Source organism: Pyrus communis, chromosome 4 (assembly GCF_963583255.1).
Source record: "Pyrus communis chromosome 4, drPyrComm1.1, whole genome shotgun sequence".
Classification (NCBI taxonomy): domain Eukaryota; kingdom Viridiplantae; phylum Streptophyta; class Magnoliopsida; order Rosales; family Rosaceae; genus Pyrus; species Pyrus communis.
This window is the reverse complement of record NC_084806.1, coordinates 28,155,856-28,176,735: the sequence shown is the minus strand read 5'-3', so window position 1 is coordinate 28,176,735 and position 20,880 is coordinate 28,155,856. Positions and strand designations below refer to the sequence as shown.

At 37.4% G+C, this 20,880-nt stretch overlaps 2 protein-coding genes across 2 annotated transcripts; one reads left to right on the top strand and one right to left on the bottom strand.

Moving 5' to 3' along the window:
- The first annotated feature begins 56 nt into the window (after positions 1-56).
- On the top strand, positions 57-8,233 carry LOC137732506 (DEAD-box ATP-dependent RNA helicase 5-like). Its single transcript, XM_068471824.1, has 13 exons — positions 57-668; positions 761-885; positions 2,119-2,226; positions 3,767-3,847; positions 4,154-4,232; positions 5,835-5,920; positions 5,996-6,052; positions 6,156-6,223; positions 6,470-6,538; positions 6,622-6,715; positions 7,368-7,532; positions 7,633-7,725; positions 7,875-8,233. The coding sequence occupies exons 1-13, from the start codon at positions 158-160 to the stop codon at positions 7,965-7,967; spliced, it is 1,629 nt and encodes a 542-aa protein (XP_068327925.1). The 5' UTR covers positions 57-157; the 3' UTR covers positions 7,968-8,233.
- A 7,089-nt stretch (positions 8,234-15,322) lies between these two features.
- LOC137732552 (transcription factor bHLH18-like) lies at positions 15,323-17,802 on the bottom strand. Its single transcript, XM_068471871.1, has 4 exons — positions 17,199-17,802; positions 16,405-17,013; positions 15,757-16,128; positions 15,323-15,668 (listed from the first exon to the last, which is right to left on the bottom strand). Exons 1-4 carry the CDS (start codon positions 17,223-17,225, stop codon positions 15,594-15,596), a joined length of 1,083 nt encoding a protein of 360 aa, XP_068327972.1. The 5' UTR covers positions 17,226-17,802; the 3' UTR covers positions 15,323-15,593.
- Between the last annotated feature and the right edge of the window lie 3,078 nt (positions 17,803-20,880).

Below are 20,880 nucleotides of genomic sequence, written 5' to 3'. Positions count from 1 at the left end.
TTTCGTGCACGTGGACAGTACTACATAATATGGTCAAACGTCAAAACCCTAGAATAAACCCCTTCCCTTCTGAAAAGTTGAAAACCCTAGAATAAACCCCGTCGTCGGCCTCTGCTGGTTTTTCCTCCGCCGTTATCACCCGAGTTGAGCTTCGACAATGGGTCGCAAACTCAAAGAATCCTCCGCCGCCGTCGGCGAGGCAGAACTGCAACAGACCCAACCTCTCCACGAAACCAAAGCGGAGAGGAAGAAGAAGAAGCAGAAAAACAAAGACGAAGAAGAAGCCCATCCCAGCCCCGACCCCAAGAGAAAGCTCGAAGACATTGCTCCTCAGGAAGAAGACTCAGATTCTATTGTCAAAAAGAAGAAGAAGAAGAAGAAGCACAAGAAATCCAAAGACAAGGAGGAAGAACCCGAAAATAATCAGGAGCCACAGGAAAATGGCCATGCCGACGAAGGTGAATCTGGAGACGCGGCTGTGGTGGTTAGTGGGAAGGATTCGAAGGAAGCCAAATACAAGCCACTGACTTCCTTTGCAGAATCGAAGCTTCCTAGTGAGGTTTTACAATGCTGTCAGAATTTCAACAGTCCATCTCCGATTCAATCCCGGGCCTGGCCGTTCTTATTGGACGGTCGCGATTTTATTGGGATTGCAAAAACCGGGTCAGGTACTAGTGTGGATTGGATTTTAGGATTTGAAGTTTGGTTTGTGTTGTGAGCTCTTTTTGTCCAGTTAAGCTGATTGTGTTGTGTTTTCTAGGCAAGACTTTGGCTTTTGGAATACCCGCTATTATGCAGGTTTTGAACAAGAGGAAGGGTAAGTTTTCGAGGGGACGAACTCCTCTTTGCCTTGCACTTGCACCTACAAGGGAGCTAGCTCAACAAGTATGTACTTACTGACCCAAGATGCATATTCTAACTAGTGTTGGATAATATTTTTAAGTTTTCTGTATCGATTAAGAAATTGAAATTGTGTTCTGCATATTAGATTTTCTCTCTGAGGTGGCATTATGTGTCTCTGATTCAATATTGCCTCTTGTAGCATAGGGTTCCGGCTTCAAAGAATGGGTTTAAGAGTAATTGTGTTTCCCCCTGTCAATTTCTGTCCTCCTAGAATGCAAGTTCAGAGGAAGACGAAAGGTGTCGAATAATGAATAATTTATTGCTATAGTACCCTTAGATAAGTCCAACGATGGATGACTGTGTGGTAGGTATACGGCGGTGGGTGGCTAGTCGCAGGTCTTTTAATCTGATGCTGATTAGCTATTATGGAATTACCCTTGACCTCAAGAAAATCTAGAAAGTTAGAATCAGTAAAATTAAGAATATCTTTTTGGTCTAAATTCAATGAAAAAGATTGATTATTATGTGACAAAATACTATCAGTCGCTCAATTGTCTCAAGGATTTTGTTACGTGAATTAGATATTCATCAGAAAATGTGTAATGAGGAATCACTCACATACACGGGGAGTTGAGAAAATTGATTTTTTTTACTTTATTTTTTTGGGTATGTGGTCATGCATTTCACTATAATAGTCCATAAATGAGTTTTGAACAGAGTTGCTGCAAATAGTACCTTTACTTGCCAGAAAGCTGATAGAAGATGATAACCCTCTTTTGGATTGTTGCCTGTTAAGGTTGAAAAAGAACCACATAGTTGCACAAATTGTGAGTTTGGTAGTCATGTGTACAAATTCTGCGCTCTTTCAATGTAGGCAAATATCTTTGGGTTAGTCCACAGTGGTAAGGGAGGGGTGGGGGAAATGTTTTTATTAGGATAGAACAAGAGTTCCATTGGTTCTGATGTAAGAAGAAAGGGGAATTCTTTTTAAGCATTCAAGGAGATTCAACAATGGGTCAGCAAGTATTATATCCTTCTGTGACAAACACTTAAAAGCCACAAACTTTTCATGTAAGAAGTATGTCCAACAAATAGTAGAGTGAAACAAGTTTGTGGACTTGGTTTCCTTTTTGTATTTGGTCGTACTGATAATTTGTTGTTCTTGCTTACATTCCTTTTTCACCTGCTGCTTGGGCATGTGATATGTTCACAGGAGAAATTCAAGGTTATTTATTGAAAAGCTGACCAACCATTTGCTTTATCTTCTGGTGGCAGATTTCAGAGGTTTTGTTCGAGGCTGGGAAACCTTGTGGTGTGGTATCAGTTTGTTTGTTTGGAGGAGCATCCAAAGGACCCCAAATATCTATGTTGAAGTCTGGTGTTGTAAGATACTTAATTCTTTCTTATTTAATGTGGCACAAATTCAAATTTATACTTCATCCCCTCATACTTTACACTGGTCTACAATTGGCTAATCAAAATTAACTTCATGTTTTAAACTGGATCAGTAACGCTGTGACTTGGAAATACGATGATGTCTGGATTAAATTCTTTATTTCGAACTTTGTCCTCGTTTTGAATACACTTAAACCAAATAAATTTCACCTAATGATGTATGGATTCTTTGTCCTTTTTGAAAGCTTTGCACATAGTCAATTGTAGCCAAATCATGGAGGGTTCTCTAATGCAAAGCTTGCCCTGTACTTGATGCGCACAAAACAGTTTCCTCTTTTGTATTCTTTTGTTTTACTGGTCATATAACAACCAAGGTATTGAATATTAATGTTAACGGAAGTATTGTGAGGTTCAAAATACCAAAATGTAGATGGTAATATCGACAAACATCATTTTTCAGGGAAATGACAGGATGGGTTTGGTGAAATCTACATAAAAAAAAGATTGGATAGTTGTTATAAATTTCACAAACACAGTGGATGACATGCAACTTAGTGCATCTTATCTGTTTAGGTATGATCTAACAAGTGAGAACCAAGCTAGATGGATGAGTGCATCCGGCGTTTTGTGTGACCGTCGTATGCCACTGCAGCTCAAGGGAAAATTTTATAGGACGGCAATGCTTTATGGCATGGAATGTTGGGTGGTGAAGCATCAACACATACATAAAATGGGTGTAGCAGAGATGAGAATGTTTCGTTCGATGTGTGGGCACACAAGAAAGGATAAGATTAGGAATGAGGATATCCGAGGTAAAGTAGGAGTAGCCGAAATTGAAGGAAATATGAGAGTAAATCGGTTACAGTAGTTTGGACATGTGAAATGAAGGCCTACTAACACTCCGGTTAGAAGATGTGATTATGAGACAGAGGTTCACGGCCAAAGGGGTAGAGGAAGACCTAGAAGGACTTTGGAAGAGGCTCTAAGAAAAGACTGAGTACTTGGATCTAACAGAAGACGTGACACAGAACCAAGCGCAATGACATTCTAGGATTCATATAGCCGACCCCACTTAGTGGGAAAAGGCTTTGTTGTTGTTGTTGTTGTTGTAACAAGTGAGAAACAAGTTCTCATTTGAAAAGCTTATTCAAAAATCTTATTAAAACAAATTTTTTTGAATGTGTGTCTACAATTAAAGATTATATGCATTAGTACCCTGGTAGCCCTGAGTATAGTAGTATCCTACTTATAGAAAAGAAAGAGCTTATAATTTAAACTAGAATTGGGATTAGTCCTGCTGACTAAATAGTTTTAACTTAAAAATTTCAGTCATTGCTACTGGTAGTCTGGTATACCACATCAGTTGGGTTTACTTGGAAATTTTGAAAAGTTAGTTCTTTTGGTTTGGGCAAAGGTCTGATTGAGTTAATTCAGTACATGTGCAGGTGGAAGTATTCTTTAGAGGTTCTATGTGTGTCATTTTGTATCTTCTTACAATTGGTTTTTGTATACTTTTCTGTGCTCTTAGGACATTGTCATTGGAACTCCTGGTCGTCTGAAGGATCTCATTGAAAATAAGGATTGTTGCCTGAAGGAAGTATCTTTTATGGTAAGTATCTGTTACCTGAAGGGAAGTATCATTAAGTTTCATTTTCTTATTTTACTTTAGTTTGGCTGTGAATTTTTCTTTGGGTGGTGCTATCTGCACACTTATTTTTACTTCTCACACACCCCACTCAATTTTTGGCCATCGGATCGAATGAATTGAAGAGTATCAATGAACAAAAAATTGACAAGGGTGTGTGGGAGGTAAAAAGGGGTGTGTGAATAGCACTACCCTTGTCTTTTTATACATGGAATGTTTTAGCAGTGTTAAAGATCTCAGAAAATAGAGATTAACAGAAATTTTTCATAGGTCCTTGATGAAGCAGATCGAATGCTAGACATGGGATTTGAACCAGAAGTTCGCTATATATTGGGCCAGACATGCTCTGGTATGTGATGTAGCATTAATAGGTCTCTCTTTATCTAATGTATGATTAGTAGGTCTCTCTTTATCTATCCAGTGACATCAAGTACTCTAGTTTGTTTGGAAGTACTTTAATTAAGTCTAAAACATTTTAATTATTTGTTTAAAATTTAAATAGTTTATTCGATTCCATTGTCATATGGAGAAGCTGTGTGAGGAAAAATATGCTCTTCCAGTTTATGTTACTAATTGTTTCGTCCCTTTATTAGAAATAACCACTCATCTCTACTTACATACACAGGTTAGTGCTATTGGATACCTATCCATAGAGAGAGGAAAGACATCATTTTGACTTAGACTTTTGGACAACTGTTTTTTGTTTCTAATAGAAATCATCTAACTGAAAATGATTTTAATTATGAGGGGCCTGGAAGTAATTCAGTTATGAGACCTATTGATGTAGGACAGTAGAAATAGATAGGAATATAGAAGATTCAGACTCACTCTGGCCATAGGCATCACAGCAAGGGTATACTGGAATCACACCAATAGAGAAATCAGAAAAATTCCAGCATCACACTGAAGGTACCTTGGAATCACTCCAAGGTTGCTGCGTCTCACACACAAGCAGTAACCCAGAACTTCTTTTCACTGACTTTTATTTTAAAAACTTACAAAGTGAGCCCTTTTTATATGCCAGTTGGTACATGAATCTGGAAAGATCTACATTAATATACTGAGGAATTCTAAAGAAAAATTTATGACACCAAATAATTAATATTGTAACATTGAGAGACTCAAACACAGAATTTGCTGACTAAACTGCATTCATTACATAAAAAGTAGAAAGACTAATTTATTGAATTTTAACTTGGCTCCTCCATTATTCTCCCTTGGTTGCAATTAAAGACTCGACATTGAGTTTGACATGTTGAAGTAGCAGTATCTTCAGTCAGTCACCAAGTTCCCAGCCTTGCTAAATATACTGGATCTCCCACCAAACTGATGTAGGACAATAGGAATATAGAAGAAGATGTGTACTCACTCTGGCCTTTGGCATCATACCAATGGTTATTGGAATCACTCCAATAGAGTTAGAAAAATTCCGGCATCAGACTGGCCTTCAGCATCATACCAAGGGTATTTTGCAATCACTCCAAGGTTGCTGTGCCTCCGCGCAAGAAGAAACCCAGAATTTCTTTTCACTAACTCTTATTTTAGAAGCTTACAAAGTTGCCCTTTTTATGTGCCAGTTGGTACATGACTCTGGAAATATCCACATTAATCTACTGGGGAATTCTTTAGAATAATTTGTGATGCTTGCCTAAATATGAAATAAGAAGTAATCTATTTCCCCTGGATTGCTCTCCAAAGATGTCTCGTAAAAGGAGTACCATGAGCAGTTTGAATTTCTGAAATGAATTTATTGGAAAATTTGTGGCCAATTAAACTCTAGACTGCTAATTAGGTTGAAGTATCTAAGTTTTCTCCAATTTTTGGGCTAGGTAGGGTCTGTCCCACTTGAACCTTGACATTTCAGTACTCTCGGATCTTTCCTACTAGTTCAATTAGTTTTGTAGGATAATTTCAGTCTGGTGATAATGATATAGATGTATTGACTCTGCAGCTCGGCAAATGGTAATGTTCAGTGCTACATGGCCTCCATCAGTTCATCAATTAGCTCAGGAATTCATGGATCCTAATCCTGTTAAGGTGCGAATTCTTAATTATTGTGACCTTTAATAGTTCGTTTTCACCTTTTGGAAAACTAATAACACATTATTTCAGGTAGTTGTTGGATCAGAGGATTTAGCTGCCAACCATGATGTTATGCAGATAGTTGAGGTACAAGTTCTCAACACACGTGAAACCTATGTGATGAATAAATGTTTATTTTGTTCATTCAATATATGCTTTACTGCAATTGACCTCCATATCACGTTCATAGGTCTTGGATGAGCATTCACGTAGTAGGCGCTTGGTTGCATTGCTAGAAAAATACCACAAATCGCAAGAGTAAGTTTTGGCACATTATGTCCCATTATTTCATTTGTAACTTGTGTCTTAGACTCTTAGCCAATCCCTGGTGGATTATTTTGGAACTAGTGTTGTGTGTATTTTGTGTGATCAAATCCCACTTGGTTTTACCATCTGTACATGTTCAATTTTTAGATCAGACAATGGAGCTCCTTCAATACTTCGTTACTTTCCTTGATGATGTAATTTGATATCATCTACTACTGATGTTATACTGTGGAACAGGAACAGAATTTTGATTTTTGTCTTGTACAAAGCGGAAGCCCCTCACCTTGAGAATATGCTGCACAAAGGGTAAAGTTCTTGATCCATATTTGGATTGCTGCCGAAGATTTTTGAGGAAAGCTACTGATGGTCTATGTATTTCTTATTTTTAGGGGTTGGAAGGCTGTTTCTATACATGGTGATAAGGCACAAAGTGAGCGTACGAAGGCACTCTCTCTATTCAAGAAGGGAAGCTGCCCCTTGATGGTATGTTGTTCGATAGAAGTGATATGTTTTATCTAAATACAGTGTTTATCAAAATACTAATAAACTTGACCGCTGACACTACGTCTTATTCTGCTTTGCCCTCCCCTTTTTATCTAAGAATTGGATGGACATTTTAGCTCGTAAGATTACATTGGGAGTTAGTGCCACATGATGAGAGGCACCATTTTCTTTCCTACCCTGTTTAGGAGGGATCTCTTAATTTGTATCCGAACTTTTTTAACTTGGTTACAAAAATCAGTATTAAGGAAAAGTGAAAGAATTAAGGTTTACTAGAATGGAACTTGAAACTTGAAAGACAATAATGATGACAAAAAGGACCCACAAGTATCTTGGACAAGGTAGGTACTCGTATTTACCAAAACAACATTCTTGTATATTGTGGAAGTCTCGGTACATTTTTACATTCCTCCCAACTGTTTTATAGTTTCCTTCCAGCTGGTTTAAAATGTTTTTGTAAAGGGGTAACTATTTATTGAAATCTCTACGAACTTTTTGACAGGGAATTTGTGGTTAGCATATGCTTGCTTCTATCTGAAAGACCCTATCTGTATGAAGAAATATTTTAACTTCTTGTAGCTATGTCTGGAAACTGGTTATAATATGTTGCATTTTATCTGAAACATATTTTCAGATAGCTACTGATGTGGCTGCTCGTGGATTGGATATTCCAGACGTTGAAGTAGTGATCAACTATAGTTTTCCCCTCACTACTGAGGATTATGTCCACCGAATTGGGCGGACTGGGCGGGCTGGAAAGAAGGGCGTTGCTCATACTTTTTTCACACATCACAACAAGGTAACACTAAATGTGTTAAATCAATATTCTACAAGATTTTGAGAATTATTTTTTGAGAAGAATTCTACGTCAAACTAGTATATATTGAGTACTATTCCAGGGACTTGCGGGGGAGCTGGTCAATGTTCTCAGAGAAGCCAAGCAAAATGTGCCAGAAGCCTTGTTGAAATTTGGCACCCATGTTAAGAAAAAGGCACGCATTTGGTTCTCTTTCATCTTATCTCATATTTAGCTTTTCCTGCTGGTTGCTGAATAATTCGCATTCATGTTCCGTGTTCTTTGATCTGCTTGCATGAGTGGCATTTTAACAATCCTTCTTCTTATTTGGGTATTGAAATACAGGAGTCCAAACTTTACGGGGCTCACTTCAAAGAGATTCCTGCCGATGCTCCAAAGTCTCAAAAAATCACCTTCAACTCTGACGATGAAGATTAGTTCTTATTGCATTTATGAAAACATTTGTTACTCGAGCAGTAAAACACCCAAAGTTGGCTGTGGGAAGTACGGCTGCACCAACATAGAACGATAGAACACAACGGCTGACGGCTGCTTGGGTTAGGAACGTGCATTCATATATCATTGTTCCCGCATTCTATCCCTATGTAATTTACGCAAATTTTTTTGTCCTTTTTTTGTTTTGTTTTCCCCGTCGATTGTATTACATGGATTCTCAATGATTATTTACTTCGGATTTTCATATTGCCTTAAAACTTGTAGCATTTTACGTTATAACTGAGAGCTTCACAGGGAAAGTGTTCTGAAACATTTTACTTGTGGATATCATAACCAATATTGACCTACCTAGAAAATATAATTACAAAAATTAAAGAAAATTAATTTATGAAATTAAATGTAATATAATCAAATATAATCACAAAAATTAAAGTAAATTCATTTATGAAATTAAATGTAATATAATTAAATGTTTAAAATAAATTGTGAAAACACTTATTTCGTCGTAGTAATTGGCGCCGTTTTCATGTCTACTTGCTAACATTGCTTAATGTCATTTATTCAAACTTGGATGAAGATGTTTCTTTCATCTTGAAGAACAACCTCTCGTAGTTTTGGGTATTCGGTGGAGTGGTGGTGCCTTTGTAGAACTCATAGTATTTTTTGGACACGAGTCCAAATTCCACTTGTTTGAGAACTCCCTCTCACACTATCTTCTAATACCAATCTATAAGCCCTGCAAAGAGCTTCATCTTCTTTTTGGGTCCAAGCCCTACCTTTCATTGCATATGAAAAAATTGAAGGAAATATTATTGGAAGAGATATGAAAATATGAGAATTGAAATGGTGTAGAAACGGTGAAAATTATGTGACAAATGATGTAGGAATGACTTAGGTATTTATAGGAAAAAATGAGAATATTTTAAAATTTAAAAAAAAAAAAATGGCCCAAAAAAAAAATTCAAATCCAACAGTAACTGACATTACGCTGACATCAATTAGCCGTTGCATTTGAATGTATGGCCAGGCCCGGGGCCGGCTAGCTGGCTGGCTGGGTTGGGCCAGCCGATTGGCCCTTTGGCCCCTTTTTTGTCCTGTGGAGCCCACAAGCCATTTGGCCTAGCCCTTAGTTGAAGATGATTTTCGAGTTATTTTTGGCCCTGTAGCTTGTAAACCATTCTGTTGGAGATGGCCTAACACGGTATTGTTGGAACCGGTGACCTGAAACGTCTTGTGAGTTTGTGTAGTTGACTACAAACGTGTTTGTGGCATACCGAGTGAGAAAAAGACAGATGAGGTAATTGGAACATTGCTAGGAAATTTATACCGGCCGAATGATTCCTTCCAGATCCTATAATATGAGGCAACACGGTGTTTCATCGGACCACGCAACTCAACTTTGTTTATCTGCCATCTTTTATTCATTTCTTATTAAAAACAAAAATAAATAGATAAATTTATTCGGTTACAACGATATTTTATAGGGTTGACAATTTGGCTAAGTTAAATAACTTAGATATCTTAGTTTCGATTCTTGCCAAAGACAAATTTGAATTGCGTTATTGCTAGACCATTGTGATGTTTAGCCCACTCTCCCACCCCTTTAGTGTAGATAATATCGTTTGATCAAAAAAAAAAAAAAAAAAAAAAAAAAGAGAAAGTAGATATCGAACTTGCCTAAAAGACCTCTTAGTATTGAAGAGAAATATCCCTGGATCATAATCATTTAGTTATTGTGTTACAAAAATTTGTCAAAGTATGTTAAGGCAATGAATTGCCTGGTAGTTTACTAAGTAAGATAAAACCAAAAAATTGGGAAGCTGCAGAGTAATGGGATGAACAAATGTTTGAAAGAAACTTTGACCATTTCTCTTGTACCACCATTTAACCTATAAAAAGGAAGCACAATTCACGTAAAACAATATCAATATATTTTAAGACTTCCACACAAAACCCTTCTCTTCCCAGCTACCACTCATCATTCTTCATTCATCATCTTTTCAGTTTCAAAAGAAAAGTTTCAAAGCCAAAGAAATGGCAGAAAGTGTTGTCACCTTCTTGCTCAACAGTCTCACCTCCTTGATCGAACAGGAGGAGAGACTATTCTCAGGGGTCCGAGCACAAATCGAGGATATCATCGACGAGTTGGAGCGCATTAAAGCCTTCTTAAGGGTTGCTGACACAGAGGAAGACGAAGACCCTCAACTCAAAGTGTGGGTTAAACAAGTCAGAGACGTGGCTTATGAGATTGAAGATGCGCTTGACAAATTCAGGCTCTCTCATTCACATGTTCACAGGCACGGATTCCATGCAATCCCTTCGTAAGCTTTCTTGCATCATCAAGAAATTAAAAGCTTGGTTGCTGGTGATATTCAAGGCATCAAATCAAATATCAGAAGCCTCTCAGAGGGACGTGACATGACAAATACAAGCTTGATGTTGACCCTTGCTCAAGCAAGGTTCGGAAGCCTCAGATCAGTCAAGGTGATGCCCTTTTGCTGGAAGAGGCTGATCTCGTGGCAATCATGACAGATGAATCTGGACGCCAAGCAGTATCGGTGGTTGGGATTGTTGGAGGAAGATGGATATGAGAGAATATGGAAGAGAGTTTTAATTAGAAATTGGCTCCCCGGCCCTGAGTGTTAATTATTTTGCTGAAACATTTGAAAGAGTAGTATTCACATCTGATCCGTCCCACCAAACAGTGTCTACCAAGTTAGAATACATGATATTCTAATTAATAAGACAACAACATTATTAATTAATCTAAACAATCAAAAATTTTAATAGCCCCTTGCATTTTAATAAATCTAAGAGGTTTGAACCTAAAAACATCAAGAATGTCTCCAGAAGCCTACAAACTGGGCAGATCACATAAACTTTGGTGGGACTAATGTTGTCCCCTACCTAAACAATAATTGATCATGAACCTGAATTTGCTGGTTTTCAAGTTGTCCATTCATTTGACCACTGCATGTAGTTTTACTCATCATTATAATTAAATTTCTCGCATTCCATTCAACAGAAATACATATACGACCTCAGTTGAGAATTAATCTAGAGGAAGCATCTACTGATATAAAGCATGGCGAATCCAAGTTGATAGAATAGTTGGATTGCCTTGCCTGTATTTCCTCTTTTCTCTCTGCGTTGTAGTGAAAAAATAGGAGATTTCGTTGAAAATAATTCGTTGAAAATAATTGAATGGTTTGTTCAACTTCAAAAGCATAATGTGCTAATTGAATTAAATGTAAAGTGGACTATGATGAAATTCGAGCGAGTTCATATTTTGGTCCCCACCCAATTTCGTTGACTGTGGTATCCCACTATTATATGAAGTTGTCCAAGATGAAAACTAAGGGTGCGTTTGTTGCACTGAACTGTCTCGAATTGGATTAGCTTCAAGGACAAAGCTGGATTGGTTTAGACTAGACTAAGCTGAACTAGCTTAGTAAAGCGTTTGGTGCAGTACGGGACTAGAAAACAGGATAATGAGACAACAGATATAAACCCTTTAAACATTATGCAGCTTATTTGCATATGATCATCAAAATCCATGAATTCATTCTGCTAAAAAAGTTCCAAATCCAGAAGAAACTTAACTTAGTATAAATTAAGAATCAACCAATTCCAGAAATAAAGTTGGTAACTTTAAGCTATTAATCAACAAATTAAGATTCAATACAACATCAAAAGCATCAAAATCTATGAACTCGGAAACAGATCTAGCAAATGAACACTAACCCAAATCATTCACCAAAAAGAGAGAAAAAAAAAAAAAAAAAACCCAAATCAAAGAAACGAATCCAGCAAACAAATCCAGAATTCTAATCGATTAACCCATCAAATGAAAAGCAATAAATCAAACAGTACTTGAGAAACCAATATTATGTAGAAAAAGGGAGGCAGAAAACCCAATTCAGAATTCAAAATTAAGAAAGCGGGACCCAAATTTCACACTCTTGACTCCCTTTGTGTATTTCTTTTCCATCTACTTTTGGAACTCCGATCTGGCAACGCGACAGAAAGCATCAAACTCGTGGGCGATGCAGGTCCGTCGTTGATCATCTACACGCTTCACGGCTATGAGGCGGTGCGACGAGGAAGGAGAGAGGAGCTGGCGAAGGTGCAAAGCAAAAGAAGACGACGAGAGAGCGACTGCTACAGCAGCGACTGATGCGGGAAGGTCTGAAGGAGAGAGGAGAGACGGGATTAGCTAAGACCTTCGTTTTGGTGGGCTTCGCTAATACCTTCTAACGAAGTGTATAATCCGAGCGAGTCCTACCTAAGCTCATTAAACCTAATCCTTGTCCAGAACAAACATGGGACTACACTAGCAATTAGTCTAGTCTAGTCCAGTCCCCCCTAATCCGCCCAAACAAACGCACCCTAAAAGTACAATCCATTTTTTTTGTCTTTAATTATACCTTTTTGGTCTGAAATTCAACTTGTTGTCAGTATTGCAATAAATTATTAAAAGTGAGAATGAATTTGACATGAAGAAATTTATAGTATTGTTAACAAGATATTCTTTGTCAACCAAAAACTCATTAAATCACAATTATAACCCTTCGCAGATAATTGAATTTTAAAAAATAAGTTAACTAAGGACCTGTTTTTTAATCAAAAAAATGATCTACTTTAAAGTTTAACAATAAAAAAGTATTTATTAAAAATAAAATATCCTGCATATTTTAAGAATAAGGGCTACTCCAGATAGCAATTTTTAAGAGCAACCTACATATTGCTTTTTAAAGCTTTTTTTATAAAAAGCAAAGTTGAGCTTTTAATAAATATTTTTAATTTTTGTAATACCATCATTACTTTTTTTTTTAAATGACATTATTGTTCATTTTACACACATTTTATCCCTTGAAAAACAAAGTGAGCCCAACCATCTACCACTACAAACACTAACCTTACACTACCACCACCATTACCACCACTACCTCCACTACAATCACAATCGTCACTACCACTACCACCACCACCACCAATATAACCATAGTCGCCACAACTGCCACCATAACCAGAACTGCCACCCTCGCCTCTACCACTATTATTACATTTGGACGCCAACCACAACCCTCCATTATTGTCACCACCATCATACTTCCAACTTGTTGCTAGTATCAACACCACCGCCCTGGCCATAGGTATCGTCTCCACCACTCCCACTACTATGTCTATTCTTGTCATTATAAATAATTATATTATTAATAAAACACAATTTGTAAACCAAAAACCCATTAAATAACAATTATAACCCTTCACAAATAATTCAATTTTAGAAAATAAGTTAACTAAGGTCCCCCCCTCTTTTTTTTACCAAAAACTGCTTCACTTTAAAGTCAAACAATAAAAAAAATGTTTAGTAAAAGTAAAATATCCTGCATGTTGTAAAAGCAATAGCCTCCAGCTACCACTATTTTTCATTTTACACAACATTTGTCCCTTGAAAAACAAAGTGAGCCCCACTAGCCACCACTGTAAACACTAACCTTACACCACCACCATTGAGGTTACCACTACCACCACAATCGTCACTACCGCTATCACCATCGTTGTTGCCATCACCACCACCACCACCACCACCACCACTATAACCAGAACAGCCACCACCTCCTCTACCATCCCCCCTACCATGATTATTATGTTTGCACCCCAACCACCACATCCCACTATTGTCACCACCATCATACTTCCACCATTGTTACTACCATCACAACCACCACCCTCGCCATCGATGTCGTCTTCACCACTCCCACTACCATGTCCATTCTTGTCATTATAAACAATTATATCATTTTTATATTAAATTCACCGAATACCTTTACACTGTTTTTCATATTCACAACACTTTTAAAAATACAGTTTATCAAACACTCAAATGTTGTATTTAATAGTTGATTATTCTTAAAGAACAGTCGAATCAATCTTTAAAAAAAATGCAGCAATCTAAAATGGCCCTAATTGCATTCCCACTAGCTTTGGTAGATTTAGATCTAGGAGTAGACTTATGGTAGTTACTATTCACTTAAATAGTAAACTACGTACCATGGTTGTTACTATTCATTCTTCACCCATTGTGAATAGTAACTTACATAACTATTACTATTCACAAAGATTTATTTATTTATATTCAATTATTTAGTAATTATTTTTTAGAATAAGTGACAATGATATGCCACGTGTCCATTTGCCTAGCCCATGACATTTGCCTAACGTAAAACTCAAAACTCAAAACTTTCGCCTGAGCATCTCTCCATTTGCCGAACGAAAAACTCAACTTTCACCCAACCAATAAATGCGCCTTCCCTAGGACTAGTGCCATACCGACCGACATAACCTTCATGAATTTGCTTCCACATATTAGCACACCTCTGCATGCTCATTGCCCGTAATTGGACAATGGGTAACGACTTTCCAATGCTCACACAAAAAAACATATTCAGCGGTCGACCATGCGGTTCCGGCTTCAGCTACACCTTCAATGGGAGATGCCATTTTTGTAGGCACAAACAAAATAGGAATGTAGACAATGAAATAAGAATGTAGAAAATAAAAGATTGTATAAAATTTGGTGTGGGAAGAGAAAAAAAGATTTAGTATTTGTATAAAATCTGCAAGTAACTTTTGGAATATTTTTTTATTTGGTTTTTCTATTTTTTCTTATATTTTCTGGATTAAACAGTTATTATTACGAAGAACAGTATAATAGTTGGATTAAACTGAAAATTGGAAATGGATGTCCGAGATTTGGCCACGTGGTTATAGTGAGTGTTGAAGTAGTCGTTGGAAGCCTAGCCGACCATTGTGGCTAGCCCAAGCGTCAGTTTCTGTAGCACAAAAAAAAAAAAAAAAAAAAAAAAAAGAATTGGATACATTAACAATAGGGTCATGGATTTGGGCTTGTACTCAAAATTGACATAGCGCCAGCCATGATTGGTGAGTCTTGGCGACCCAAAAATTGGTGGTGTGTTTTAGGTTGGATTTGAGATCTAGCCATGTCAATTTAACATGGATGGAAATGCTCTCAGTATGAATAAATATATCAAACAACTAATAAAAAAAATAAAAAAAATTGAAAAAAAATAAAAAAATCAATCCACGTCTCCCACTTCAACCCCCACTCCCTCCTCTACTTTCACTCTCAATTTGGTTCCTAAAAAAAGTAATATAAATATTTTATAACAAATAATAGACAAATATAATTACATATGTGAGCATGTAACTAGTAATATATGATCAAACAAAAAAAAATCAAAAAAAAAAAAGAATCAATTGCCAAGAAGATAGCAAAGAGATTGCTAAGGAAGTTCACACAAAAGCGCTTCACAACAACAACAAAAAACTGCAGCTAGGTTTTCATATATAATCGAACGTGGTTAACGGCCGGTCAACCACGCAAAAATCACAAAGGAAAAAAACCCTCCTGCAAAATAAAGCCTTGCTCGCAGCATGAGTACAATGGCTGGTGTTTCCTCCAAAGGTCTTGAAAAAAAAAAAAAAAAAAAAAAAAAAAAAAATGAAACTGTCAGGTTTATTCCTATTTATCTAGCTCCAACTCTAGGACACCGAGCGAACGTCAAAACTTCAAATTTCTGTTCACACCAACTTGAGCAAAGCATGTCTTAGGTTTTTTACCAGATGTTTCCCTGTCATGCTGAATTCAACATCCATCTGTAATTAAGAAATAGAGTCTTATTAGTTAAGGGTAAAAAAAAATGTCAGGTTTAAGTACTAAATTGACCTAACCAAGGATCGGTACCTGAGCAACTACAGTGATATCAAGAGTTGAATTGCCAAAGGGCAAGGCACAGCTGTGAACTATGGTGAGACCAAGCTTTTCTATTTCACTTAATATGCTTGTCAAACATCCCTTGGTTTTCTCGCAGTGGATTCGTATGAGAACCTCCTTGTCCGAAACTCTTGCTTCAATTTCTGGCAGTGGCTGGTCAGAGCAGCTTTCGGAGTTCTCGTCGGATGAAGATATATCATCATCCGCTGAGTACTGCATCCTCTTCACAAAAACCACTGCTTCCCCAGTTTTCTTTTCTGCTTGGTCCTCCAGCACCTTCGTACGTTCTTGAAGATGATTCACGTACTTGATCGCATCTCCGAGGACCGAAGCCTTGTCCATCTGTAATTTTGTGAAAAAGGGTAAATTAGAATCTTTAATGGCATTATAACCAAAGTAAACTACGGAAGTGTTCTCTTAGCAGACAACACGACTGCCAGATTATTAATTTGGGTCATTGATTAGACAAACTCTTCCATAAAATCTAGAGCATTAACAGTTTAAAACATGATAGTGTGAAAAAGCCTACATTAGATCATAACTTTACAAACATAACATACTGTCTAACAGTGAACAAATTAGAAGCACCAACAAAAAAGTTAACTGATTAGCTAGTACCTTCTTTAGTCCTGGAAGTAAGGCAGATAGAGCAATGAACCGCTGGCTGAGCTTTTCTCGGCGCTTTCTCTCAGCAAGAACATGATCTTGAGCATGTAAAGGACTTCTAGTCACCGTAGCTGCCCTCTTGATCCCTTGTCCATGATTGGGTGAACAAGTTTGGGTGTCATAGGAACCTTGGGAAACCAAAGCTGAAAGGTTCAATTTTCCATTAGAATATTCCACCTCATTCTTTGGCTTGATAACTTTGCAATCTGGACCATAGTACAGCTGAGAAGTAGTTGGAGGTGAAGAGTCGGAGTTCTCAAACGAAATTAGGTGTGACGAGGAAGAAGAAGAAGCTTTGGCAGCAATTATGTGGTCAGCGGAGCAAGATTTCCAACTAGTAGTGTTCTTAGGCTGTTTTGCTGGCCTTTCCTGAGTGCCGGTCTGATGGGGATTTTCAATGAATGCTTTGCTGAAGTTGTGTGTAGCAGCTGCGGCTTTCGAGGTGAAATTTGGGTTGGATGAGTAGCTCTCAGATGAGAGAGACGAGAATACGAGCTCATCAAATGAGTAGTCCAGAGAATTCATTTCGTATTGATTGATAAAAGTGGGATCTTCCATTTCCTATAATATAAATCAAAACATTACTAGAGAACCAAAAATTTGAACTTGTCAAGATTAATATTTTACTCTTTTGCATCCATTTTTTCAGATGTCCCATTGCTTTCTTGAATTCTCTTCGTGTTAAGAGATGGGAAAGGAGTATACAATAAATTGTAATTAGAAATGAGAAATACAAAATCAGATACCCATTCTGCTGATGAGATCATGTCCATTATGCACCTGGTTTTTTTCCTTGGGGTGGATAGTAGTTAGCAGCAGCGTTTGATTCAACTGAACAAAATAGTAAAATCTTAGTTATGTACGAAGGCATGAATAAAACTTGAACAAAGAACAAAGATTTCATGGAAGGCTGATATTTAGGCTATAATATGATCATAAATATTATCTTTTCTAGAAACTTCAAAACAAAAACAAGATTGCAGAGAGGTGAAGAACAAGAAGTGCAAAACGTGGATCAGATTTGTATGCATATGATCGTCAATGTATTAAATGTCAAAGACTCAAAAGTACTAAACAAAATTTACAGAGGTAACAATATTGACTAAACATTCACATCTCCCAGAGATTAATTGATTGAATAAATTAAAAAGAAAAGCAAATCTCAAAAAGCCTGCTTGATGGATAGTAATGAACCCTCAAAAACAAGTTCAGGGAACTTAAGGAATCAAAGAAGCCGAGAGATCTCGTTGCAAACCCCAAGAAAACTCCTTGAAACTTGGAAAAATGGAAATAGGAGCACTGAAAGTTGAAAAACACCTCACCTTACGACCGGTGAAGACTATCCTAGTTTTTGTTTTTCCAGTTCTCCAGGAAAGAAGAGTCTTGCAATTGTAATCTTTTTATAGGTGTACGAACGCGCTCCACATCGAGACGATGACTAAAAAGCAAGCAAATTAAGAAAATACAATGTACCGATCCAATAATATACTTTAAGTTACAGTGGCACGTGTGAAAATGTTTCCCGCATTCTGATGAGTGAACGCTATTCATTAGGAGGCTTTTTCTTGTTTTGACCTATAAATTCAACTGATTGGGTAACCTGATTTTCGTTGAATCGGACCAAAAATACATGTTTTCACTTTCAATTCAAGAAATTTTAAGAAATGAATTTCAACCCAATTTCGGAATCAAAATTCCGAAATTTACAGCTTCATCTGTACCAAGATCAAGAGTATTTCCTGTCCACTTCTAGGTAATATATTTCTATAATTCTCCTTTTTTTATTATTATTTATAAGATATTTAAGGGAGTTATAATTGAGAAATTAGAATCATATTTGAGTATATTGTATAACAAATAACAAAAAAAACATTGTTATAAATTTCTTTTTTGAGTGCGATTGTCTAAATCTTAGGTTAGATTTGGTTATTATTTCCTTTTAGGAATTGTATTCTTTGGAGGAGAATGATTTTTTTATCTTTCTTATTACTACAAATAAAGGCATTACGTAGGGGGGAATAACATATCTTCTACACAACCCCACAAACACATCTCTCTCTATATTTTCTCTGTGTTGCCGATCCCCTTTCCGTGTCAGTTAAATATAGGCCACAACACGTTATCAGCATGCTCCTACCGCTGCACTTAGGAACCTGACGTTGAAGTTTTCTGCATCAAACCAGTTAATCAATATCATCACGCAATCAGGTTCTTTCAAAACAACGGTTTTTATCTCGATATTTTTGCAGCATTAATAGCATGAACACTCACCATGATGCATGAACCAACTTTACGTATTTCGAATTTTGGATTCTACATAAATTGTGTATGCATCATATTCATAATTGTTGAATTATGTGAATTGATATTGCCATGAATTGCATTAAATATATGTCCATGCATTAAATTAATTGAAATGCATCGAATTAATCTGGAAATTGAAAAAAATAAAAATTAGGGTTCTTCGAACCCATGACCCGAGCCACCAGAAACCCCAACTCACCTGTAGTGAAACCACGGCCTTGCCGTGCAATTTTCTGGAAAAATTTTGACATTGTGTCGTGATTTTTGAACCAAAATCGTTGAAATTCCAGAAGAATTTCATCGAATTTGGATGAAAGTCAAGTTTGAATTTCATGAGTTTTCCCCTTTTCTGTTTCCGCCCGACGTTGAGGTACCCCCCATCCGTCACTAGGAATTGGCTCGTCGTCGAACCCACTGCCATGCACTGAGAACATTGTACCAAAACCTAGCCACCTAAAGCGGCGGCGCCATCTTCTTTCCCCGACGACATAACCCCGTTCTAACATAGGATGTTTTGGACTTTACCCAAGCCCAGTTGGGCTTCGCCTCTCATGGCCCGCATCAAATAGCCCAATTAGGCCTCTGTTTGACTCAGCCCACGACACTAGCCCGAATGACTTAGGTGTCCCCATGCTCCCCACCATAGTAGAACCCATCCCTCGATCCTTACACCTCGATGCACTGGATTGCGTCCTCAGGATCACCTATGTCGCGTCGTAGTGGATCCGTGCCCCTTACGGGCCTTTATAGACCTCACCCAGTAGGTTGGGCCAGCTTCCACAACCCAGAAAGGCCTAAAGCCCTCATCTGTTGGCTCGGTCCGATTTATCCCAGCGCAATTTTTGGGCCTAGGCGCACGGTATAAATTTAAATTAGCCTATCCATGGGCTTTGGCCCATGTTTTTGGGCCCTAAATTTAAATATCTATTTTTTTTAGGCCTTATGGGTTTTATATTTTTTCACCTGCACTTTAATTTGGCCCGAAGTCCAAATAATTAATTCAATTATAATTATAGATAAGAAGTTCTATTTGCATATTTCTGTATATATATTTGTGTTTGTTTGCACAAACATATGAACTTGAAGTTCATAATTATTTTGAAACCTGAAGTTTCTAGAAACATGACTTGTTCGAACACCTGAAGCTTTCCTTAAAACAACACCCATGAAAACCTGAAGTTTTTCATGTAAAGTTAAACCAATACATGTCTATTAAAACCTGAATGTTCTACTTCTATGTGAATGGATTGATTTTTTATCCATTACACTAGCCACATCTTGTCCTTTTATTTTGTGATGGGAACATGTCGAATTTGAACAAACTTGACTTCACCGCTTTGGAGGTCTCTAGAATGAACTAACTCAAGTGGGTCCAAGATGTGAAGCTCCACCTCACCATAAAGAATTTGCGTCATTGAAGAAGAGATGGACAACCCGGTTGGCGAAGCTGATAAAGCCTCTTCCATGACCTTCATCCGAAAACACATTCATGATGCATTGCAAATCGGGTACCTTGCTAAGGTAGATCTACGAGCACTTTGGGTCGCTTTGGTTGATCGTTTTGATCACCAAAATGACATCTTCTTGCTTGAAGCAAGACATGACCAATAGCATCTGCGCTTCCAAGACTTTAAGTTTGTGAATGAATATAATTTTGAAGTTTGTCGAATCTGATCACTTCTCAAGTTCTGTAACGAGACCTTAACCGAAGAAAATCTCTTGGAGAATACCTATATGACATTCTCTTCTACCAATATTCTCATGCAGCAACAATATAGGGCTCATAAGTTTACTAAGTTTTTAGATTTGATCTCTGTAAAATTGTCAAGCTCGATCTGCTAGGGCGACTGCTATGGCTGAAGCACATTATAGCATGAATCAACGTCTAAAACACCAATGTAGGTGTGGTAGAGGCGGCCAGAAGCCACCCTGTCAAGGTTAACAGAACCAAGGCCCATCTAAGGGAGGAAACCAAGCCCATAAACACCCTAACCTCGCTCCCAAGGCCCCAAACTTTAAGAATAAGGGCAAAGCACTTGAAACCATGGATGCAAACATGTGTTATCGCTTTGGTTCAAAGGACCATTGGTCCCGTGTTTGCCGTGCTCCCCAAAAGGTCGTAGC